This window comes from Thunnus thynnus, chromosome 23 (assembly GCF_963924715.1).
Source record: "Thunnus thynnus chromosome 23, fThuThy2.1, whole genome shotgun sequence".
NCBI classification, from domain to species: domain Eukaryota; kingdom Metazoa; phylum Chordata; class Actinopteri; order Scombriformes; family Scombridae; genus Thunnus; species Thunnus thynnus.
Genome location: NC_089539.1, coordinates 6387954 through 6397518, shown reverse-complemented (window position 1 = coordinate 6397518; position 9565 = coordinate 6387954). Strand labels below are relative to the sequence as shown.

Below are 9565 nucleotides of genomic sequence, written 5' to 3'. Positions count from 1 at the left end.
CGTGAACTTCTGCTAAGGACTATGCTTCCTTTGGACAGTCACTCAGCCACCCTGGCTTCCTGACTGTTTGGGAACTACCGGGGGAGTAGGAGCTACTTTAGGTCGGCCTGCACCGGCTACTGGGGACTGGCTAACTACAATAGCTAATGACTGGTTTTCCATGATGTGGAGACACATTTCCTATTCGCTGAACCTTATCTCCAACACTGCAAATAAACTACATGTATTACATGTACCATTATCACTAAAGGACGCAGAGGAATAGCTAAACATGTGACACACCGAGTAAGAGAGAGCGGGAGAGGGAGAGAGAGAAGCCATTGCTCACTGCTACTGCTCACACTTTTGCTCTTTGTGTTTTCCTGTTTGGAGAAGCTAAAAAAGAGAACACCCTTCAAACTCTTTAAATGCCAAATATAGCTCTCACTACAACCCGTGCACACCACCATGTGGAGAAATCCAAAGATTGACAGATCTGCTGTGCCTAGTTGTGGTGGCTAAACTATGATTGGACAATCGCTGCTTGGGGGAGGGGTTTAGTGAATGGTTAGTTCTTCACACATGGGTATGTGTAGATCAATCTGGTTTACACCTTAAACGAAATGTTCAACTTTAACTAATGTTCAGTTTATTTGTCTTTACTGCTATGACATGGTTTCAAGTAATGGGTATGAAATTTGAACTGTGGTTCTCATGTCCTATCAGGTGACACTGGTTCACCCCAGTGAGGCTGTCACAGTGCTGCAAAGGTTGACCAGAGAACAGCCAGATAGGGTTTATTTCAAGAACGTCTTTCGCTCAGGCTTACTATCTAAAACTACCACCTGTAATGTCTTCCTGCGTCCAACCCAGCAGCCACTGTGCAACTACACTCACCTCCACACAGGTGATCCGTGGTTCTGCTACAAGCCAAAGAAGCTGAGCTGTGATACCAGGATCAAGCACTCCAAGGGAGGATTCAATCAAAAACTCAAGGCAAAGGAGGAAATGCTCTTTAAAAGGTGAAGGAGCAGAGAGACAGGACTGGCATTTTGTTTGACTTCTAATAAATGTATGTATCTCCTTGGTGGAAATCTCAGGAGTTTGTCAGCTGGTAAAGATCGAGTCTAAAGGTGTTTTAAGGACCATTTTAGCAAAATACATTAGTCTCTGCATGAAAAAACGGTTTGGTTATTACGTTTTATTTCTTGACGTGGCGTACTTGTCAGCAAACAGTGGCATATTTACACAGAGCAATATTAGCAGTCATTTAGAGTTTCTATATACACTCACTGGCCACTTCATTGAGTACACCTGTGCAATCTAATGCAATCCAGTACAACAGCTCTGCCATAAATTCTACATTTATGAAGCTTATACATTTTCAGTTTTTGTAGACATTATCAGAAAGTTGATAATTCTACTTTATGTTTATTATTGAGGTTGTAGTGGGAGGTGGTCATGTACTGGAGTGTATTATATTGAAAAGTGTTCCTAATATTTTGCCCCCCTCATGTATGTTAATGAGGTGGACAAAATATTAGGAACACCATTCAGTATACCTCAATAATAAACATAAAGTATAATTATTGTTTATCAATGCTTTTTTTTGCTGAAAACAGCTGTCTGATACATATGTGTATTTTATTATGCACGTTTTATTCTTCAGTGGTGTCAACATGAAAGTCTCCATTAACTTCAGGATCAGCCAATGTCAACGTGTTGCCAAAAATGAAAGGTAAAGCAGAATTTTCACTAATTCAACCTCTGCCTGTAACAATAATTCAAACTTTAATGTGCTACAGACAATTACAAGTAAAAAAAGACAGGAAGAAACATTTACAAACAACCTACCATTACCTTTACTGGCACGCTATTGGTTTTAGTCTTTTAATGGGATTTGTTTATAATAGGAAAAATATACAATAATGCCAGCTATATCCCTTAATTTCTTTTCAGGTCAACCAGAGGTAAAGAGCAGCAGTGTGAAGTCTGGCCCTTCTGGCTATTACTATCAGGATGTGTGGCGGGCCCTAGATGGCACCACAGTCCGCCAGTTCAACACATCCTCTGCTATAAGTCAGTGTCTGAAAGGCAAGGTGGTCCACCTGTATGGAGACTCTACCATCAGGCAGTGGTTTGAACACCTAAATGCAGCACTACCAGGTAGTTAATAAACAGAAATCTCAAGCAACAGTTTAAGCTGCAGTGTGAACATAATCAATGTGTCCCAATTTGTGTTCCCTGTGTGATACTTTTAGATCTCAAGGAGTTTAACCTGCACAACCTGAAGCAAGTTGGTCCCTTCATGGCCTTAGACTATGCAAACAACATTTTGGTGACGTACCGCTGCCACGGTCCCCCTATCCGTTTTACCAACGTCCCAACCAATGAGCTGCGCTACATTGCCAATGAACTAGATGATTTAGTTGGAGGCATCAATACTGTTGTCGTTCTTGGCATCTGGGCACACTTCAGCACCTTCCCCATTGAGCTCTACATCCAGCGGCTGCAGAGTATCCGCAGGGCGGTGCTGCGGCTGCTGGACAGGGCTCCAGGTACGCTGGTTATCATCCGGACAGCAAATCTCAAAGCATTGTCGCTTTATGAGGCGCTGACCAACAGTGACTGGTACTCGCTGCAGCATGAAAAGGTGCTCAGGGCCATGTTCAAAGGACTGAATGTCCATCTGGTGGACGCCTGGGAGATGGTCTTGGCCTACCACCTGCCTCACAGCCTCCATCCACAACCTCCCATTATTAAGAATATGATCGACGTCCTCTTGTCCTACATATGCCCTCAAAATGGCAGCTAGATGTGTGTTTGTTAGGAGAAAGGAGTGGGAATTCAAGTACTTGTGCTGAGGTTACATGTTATCTCCGTGTTTTCGCCAGGTGCTGAAAGGCACTTGATATTTTTCTATTTTTAATCAGGGAAGTTGACAGAGCACAAAATGCCTATAAAAAAAGGAAATAGAACAGGATAAAAAGCAGCTGCATGACAGGTTGAAGTTTGAGTTGTAGTAAACTGCTGATGAACTCTGGGAGATGCAGGATCACTGACTGTAGAAGATTCAAATGAAGCAGATTATGAGAAGTAATGCCTTGAAATATTGATGCAGAGGCCCAGTCCTTAATTAGTTCATCTATGATAAATAATATAGGATTCTGAGCTAACCATCTACCTCCAAGAGTCATTGCTGCATCTCTGATTGGTACAATGTGATCAGTGTGGTTCACCACAGGTATCTTAATGTGAAATTAGTATTGTGGTTGCTGGAAACAATTTATGGTAAAAGATCTACTATAAATATATTTAATGGTAATGTTAATTTCTGGATCTGTCAACTCAACTACTCATCTTGCCACTTCAGAATTGACTTCTACAGGCCTGACTTAGACATCACCTGCAATTTTACATCATACCACTTAAAACTAATCAAGTGGAACTTGAACCATTTACTTTGGGAAAATATTACCTATACTTCTTCAATGAAAAATATGACGTAAACTTTTGTTGCTGAAACTTTTTTCACAATGAAAACAGGACTAAAAGTAAATAAACAGAAACGTTTGATGAAACTTATTACATTTTTCATCAACAAATATTCTAGGGCCTCACAAGTTAAACCGCATGTTCGTCACTCTAAGCAACAAAGAAAGTCCCTAAAAGACTCAGTCTCCCAGAATCCACTAGGTACTTCACACCTGGATGTTAACTCCGCCACTGGAACCAGCTTTCAGCTACCATTGGTCGAGTGTGGCCTGCGACTAATGACGTCAACTTAACAACAACACCAATAAACAATTTTAAATCCGTCTCTGTGCAATGTCCCATCACTGTTAAAAGGCACCCTCTCTGTGCTGTACTTCTGCAAAGGTGACAGAGATACCCTTCTGATCAGACAAGAACAAAGAACAAAGGGACCACATTTTTCTTATCCTAACCACTTGGCCATGTATAGTGTGAGATTAACTCAGCTTTGTTCAGTACTCGTGTGATTACAAGTTTATAACGGGTTAACCACTGCAAGTCACGCAGTGTTTTGGAAGAGTGAGAGGTGATCAAATCCCTTCTATCTTCCGACGTCCACAAGATCTCTGCTTTCCTCTCCACTGCTACACACGGGACCAGAAAGAGACGTGACCCAGACCCAGCTAATGAGCCAGCACAATGGGATCACATGGTGTGATGTGGCGCAGGACCCACTTCACTATAGGATTGTGTGTTATTTTGATGCTTAACACTGACGTTAGATGGTAGATGCTAAAGCCTGATGTTAAATGTTTTGTGAGAGTTCCACCTGTTGAGCTGTGTTGTTTCGGTCAATCTAACTGTTGATTCAGTTTTCACTTTGTTGTGGTTTCACCCAGTTAGACTTTGCATGCATTTCTCTCTCTCCCTCTATCTCTTTCTTTCTCTCTCTCTTACTAACATACACACACACACAAACATAGTGAGTACCTATGGTTCACGCTCAACTCTTTTCAAATCCTTCTACCTGTGTTAGCAGCTCCTGTGTGTCTGTCTGTTTCCACACATGTGATCTCATGCACCATATGTGGTTTGTCTGCCATATTGTTGTAGTTCTTCCTTCCTTTGTCTACTTCACCCACCTGACATGGTTGAGTCAGCCATAATGCTTTGTATTTCCCCTTTTGTCTTTCATGCCACATACACATACACACAAACACACACACACACACACACACACGCTATATATAATTACACCATTAGCTAGAATTTCCAGTTATATTGATGTTTGTTGTACTTGAATAGTTTTGGATGTAGTTGTTATTGTTGAAGTAGAATAAATCCTGTAGTATTGTAAGTTGCATTGGTGGTTTTCGCTTGAATATTGTTGAAGTCAACCTCTGCCGTACAGTAAATTGCCTTTATTGTGTTATTTTATTGATGCTACAGACTCAGCTATAATGATGTTATGACTGAATGTGGGTATTAATCATTTAATCATTTCATCCTCTTATTTGATTATCTTTAGTAATAATTAAGATATCAAAATTCAGGATGAATTATTTATGAGACTAAATCAGTGAGTTGGTTGTCAGTTCCCTGTCTTCCAGGGTGGTGCCCCCAAGGTGGATTTAATGTGATGTAGGAAAATGATGTAGGAACTACATTTTCATAATAACGTACTTGTATACACACTACAGCGACTTCTGGAGTTGTTTTTGAGAGAATTTTACTTTTGCTTCTAAAAAAGCTAAACTGAAAGTGACACAATAGAACGGAGTGCTGTCAAGTTGAACAATAAGAAAGGAATTTTATCACAGGTTCATGCTCACCGTTTAAAAAGGAATCTAGAAGAGATAATAAGTGAAAGCCAACATGGCTTCATGGCCAAACATCATATTAGCTCTACTATCAGATTAAAATTATTTAAAATTATTAAAATAATTCAAACTACATAAATTCAAGTGCACTGCTTGTGTTTCTGGACTTCTATAAGGCATTCGATTCAATTGAACATTCTTTGATTATACAAGCCCTGCAGATATTTGGTTTTGGAAATTATTTTATTAATAATATTGCCATGTTTATAAGGACATAAATAGCTCCTTAATTTTATATCTCAACATTTCCAAAAGGTTTCCTATTTCAAGAGGTATACGCCAAGGATTCCCTATTCCTTGTTTTCTGATTTTGATTGTTGCTGAACTTTTGTTTTTAAATATTTCACATAGTCCAGATATTCAAAGTTTAACATTTTTAACAGAGAGATAAAAATTACACAGCTAGCTGATGAGACAGTATTATTTTTAGGTTAATATTAAGGTTAAATGGCAAATACAGAGTGCATTACATGTAACTGGAGAATTTTCAGAAGCTTCAAATATTAAACTCAACATCAACAAAAATGAAATTTTATTTTTATACGAGACTGAAGAGAAACTTATGTTTAATATCCCTGTGAAACGATGTGTAAAATATCTTGGCATTCATATTTCAAAAGATATGGCTCTCAGACAGCAGCTAAATTTTCTTCCAAAAATTAAGTCAATTCTCAACATGTGGCTTTAGAGGGACCTTTCCATTTTTAGAAGAGTGTTATTGACAAAGGCTGAAGGTATGTCAACATTTGTTTATCCTGCTCTGTCACTTTTTGTTAATGATGTACTCTGTAAGGACATTAATAATTTATTTATCGAATTTGTGTGGAAGAATTGGCACCATTATCTCAAACAAGAAATGCTAAGTTTCGAGATAATGGAAGGGGGATTGAAAATCTTAAATTTTGTTCATTTATGCTGTGCCTTTAAGATTAAGTGGCTTAAAAAATGTTTGAAACTTCTGCAATTATTATGGCATTTTATACCACATAATATATTTAAATATTTAGGTGGCTTAAATTTTCTAATGGAGTGTAACTATACTGTTTCTAAATTGCCGGTAAAACTCTCAAACTTACTCTCAAGGTTATGTTCATTCAATATGTAAATGTTTGTTGACAATGTTGAGGATATCATTAAAATTAACAGTGAGGAAAATATTTCCCAGCAGCAGATCTTCCTGTCTGCCCACTAGACTGACGCAGACCATTGACTGCACTGATAAAATTAAAATAAAGAAAACAAGAACAAAATCTCATGATTAAATCTTAAGTAACGGAGTGGTCAAATATAGGTTGAAAATGTATAATGCCCAATGACGTTCATTCTATGGGCAGAGGACATCCCTTTTGGACAGTCTGCTCTCAATTAATGAATAAAAATAAAAGTAAATAAAACTTGTACAACTTGTTCCTCGTATCGATTCACTTCACCATTTACATTCCCCACTCACTCAAAACACACTGTTTTCCCCTGCAGTGATTGTGACATAGGCTTCTATATGATCAGAACTGATAACACCTACACTTGGGTCAGTTTGGTTCCACTCAAGTATTGAACATATTGATATACAGACCCGAGACTCGTGGCAGTAAAAGGGAACCCAACCCAACTCGATTAGACTGAGCAGAAGTTAGCCCCGTTCCAACTGCGGTCCCAGGTCGGGTCATTATATATTTTGACAGGTGCCGTTGCCCCAGAATTGGACAAGGAGGTAACAAACCTTTGCCAACATCAACCCTTTGGTGTCATGTGTGATGAGAGTACCAACTGAAGCACAAAGAAGGAGTTTGTGATATTGGCCAGATTTTTTGATGAGGAAACTCAAGAGTTTGTCACCAAATTCCTGCATATGCCAGTGTGCAACAATGGAACAGCAGAGCTATGTTTAGGTCCCTGACCACAGTGCTAAGGTAAATGTATACTGTCTATATAAATTACAATACTCTAGGAGGCTGACCACTGACCAGTAATGTTGTACTTTGATTTCTAGTGAGAGAAACATTGACTGGAACAACATGGTGGCCTTTAACACTGATAGCACCAGTCTAATGAAAGGGAGTCATAACTCTGTGGCCAGTGAGATCAAAGAGATTCAGCCATGCCAAATCAACATAGATCGTATTTGTCATCTGGTCCTGCTGGCAACATGATGTGGCATCAAAGCTCTCCACCAGCAAACTGAAGAGGTCTTAAGTAGCACATATGCTCACTTTGACATCAGGTAAGCATATTGATATTTTGCACATTACACTTACACATAAGAGTGCATTATAGTCTGTGTGGCAAATTTGACAGATATTGGATGTCATTTTTGTCCATTTAACCATTTATTTCCTCATTTTTTCTTTAATTTACCTCAACTTTAGTGCCAAGCGATTTGAGCTCTACATGGAGTTTGTTGAGATAATTCAGAGACTCTGAAGTTTCTCAGGTATTGTGCAACAAGGTGGCTCATCCTGCTGGCCTCCATAAAGCATGTGCTCAACCACTGGAATGCACTGTAGGCATATTTTGACAGTCACAAGAACGTGGAGAAGCCTGGCAAGGTGAAAATGCTGGCAGGCCATTTAGCCAGCAAGGACACAAAGTTCTTTGTCCCCTTCCTCTCCTGCACTCTGAAACTACTGGCCGATTTCAATGTTGCGTTTCAGGTGAGCTGATGATGAGATAAACTTATTGCATCTTATCACGAGTGAATACTTGTGTTGTGGATAGCTTAAAGGATAATTCCTGTGTGATACTCAGATGGTTCTTTGGCTTGAGAATTATATTTTAATGTCCATTCTATTCCCACATTCTCTCCTAAATTAATACATTTTTTTATTAAAATATGTCTCATGACTAGGACCCCTGCTTTTGTTAGTGTATTGCTTTCATACAATTGTATTTGGGGTTTCCATATGTTCAATTTTACATTACTCTTTATCATTACCAACTCCTCAAGAACCACCCTTGCTAATTACATCATATTTTATAACTGATAAATCCTTCATGTGTTTCTAGGCTGAAGGGGTGATGGTACACAGGCTGCACAAGGAGATGACCAGCCTGGTGGGAAGATGCCTGGGAAGATTTCTCCCTGCCCACCTTAAGGCTGATGTACCACTTAAGGACATCAAATTCAAGGAGACCAGCCTACAGTTGCCAGATGAAGACCTTTCTTGGAGGACAAAATGGATGACCTTTCCTCTTCAGTCCCAATGATGTGTAAGTAAGCGTTATTGTGTAATCCAAATCAGTTTACCTCATAAAGAAATAACTGAAATCCCATCATACAGTGGCTATAATTGTCCACCTGATCATATGTCGTAGGATAATGAGAGGCTTCTTTGTAGCTGTGACCATAAAGATGATGACAACATTTCTCCTGGACAACATCATCCTCCAAAACCTGACCGTGTTGGACCCAGAGTCACAGCACCAGTTTTCCCCAAGCTCAGGTGCAGTAATGAAACTATTTTTTTAAATTTATGTCATTAGTTGTTTATTTTATTATAATTGGATACAGAAGTTACAGAAATAAAAAAAAGGGCACCTCCTCCAAGCACATCAACGTGGGGCCCCACTGGGTTGAGTGAATATTAGTTAATGCCAGAGATTCACACGAGTTCATGCCAGAGGGGCAAATTATTCTGTATTCTGTCCTGAAATTCTTAAAATTAAAAGTATTTAACATAAAAATGCTGTTGCAGTGTACTTATTATTTTGTTATTTTCTTTCTTTAAAAGTCACCAGTATGCAGGAAACAAAGTCTCTGAACCTTAGACTTTTAACAACCTCCTCCCCCTTTGGTTTCAAAATTATCCCTATTTTTGAGGTCTCAAGGTGGCAACTATGGGTCTTGGTTCCTCAGAACCGGGTGGACCTGTGAAGACCTCTAGTAGTAAGTCACAAACCTCAGAGCTAGCATATGAACATGGGCACAAAATGTGGTTAAAGTATCTGAAAGTAAAGCAAAGGAAGTGATTCTTGTGTGGGCGGTCCAAACTTTTTAAGTGTAAAATGTGGTGAAGATTGAAACAAATTTGAAGGCTGCAAAAAACTTTTACATGTTTTGGACTTAAAGAGGCAATAATATGCCCCTTTTCCAAGGCCTCAATAAAAGGTCTTAATAAAATGTGTTTGAATCAACTCATCCTGTCTAAACAACCCTGCTCAGAACAGCCAGTTTTAATGTAAATAAACTTAGATTTGGTGTGATTTAATTGCAATAAATGGATCAAAAGGATCCT

General features: G+C 39.0%; 1 protein-coding gene across 1 annotated transcript; it reads left to right on the top strand.

Moving 5' to 3' along the window:
* The first annotated feature begins 1681 nt into the window (after positions 1-1681).
* Positions 1682-3018, top strand: LOC137175988 (NXPE family member 3-like). Its single transcript, XM_067581940.1, has 3 exons — positions 1682-1717; positions 1939-2145; positions 2241-3018. Exons 1-3 carry the CDS (start codon positions 1711-1713, stop codon positions 2792-2794), a joined length of 768 nt encoding a protein of 255 aa, XP_067438041.1. The 5' UTR covers positions 1682-1710; the 3' UTR covers positions 2795-3018.
* Positions 3019-9565: the final 6547 nt, after the last annotated feature.

Coding starts and splice junctions, on each gene's coding strand:
- LOC137175988 (XM_067581940.1), top strand. Junction 2,146..2,240: donor CCTAAATGCAGCACTACCAG/GTAGTTAATAAA, acceptor TGATACTTTTAG/ATCTCAAGGAGTTTAACCTG.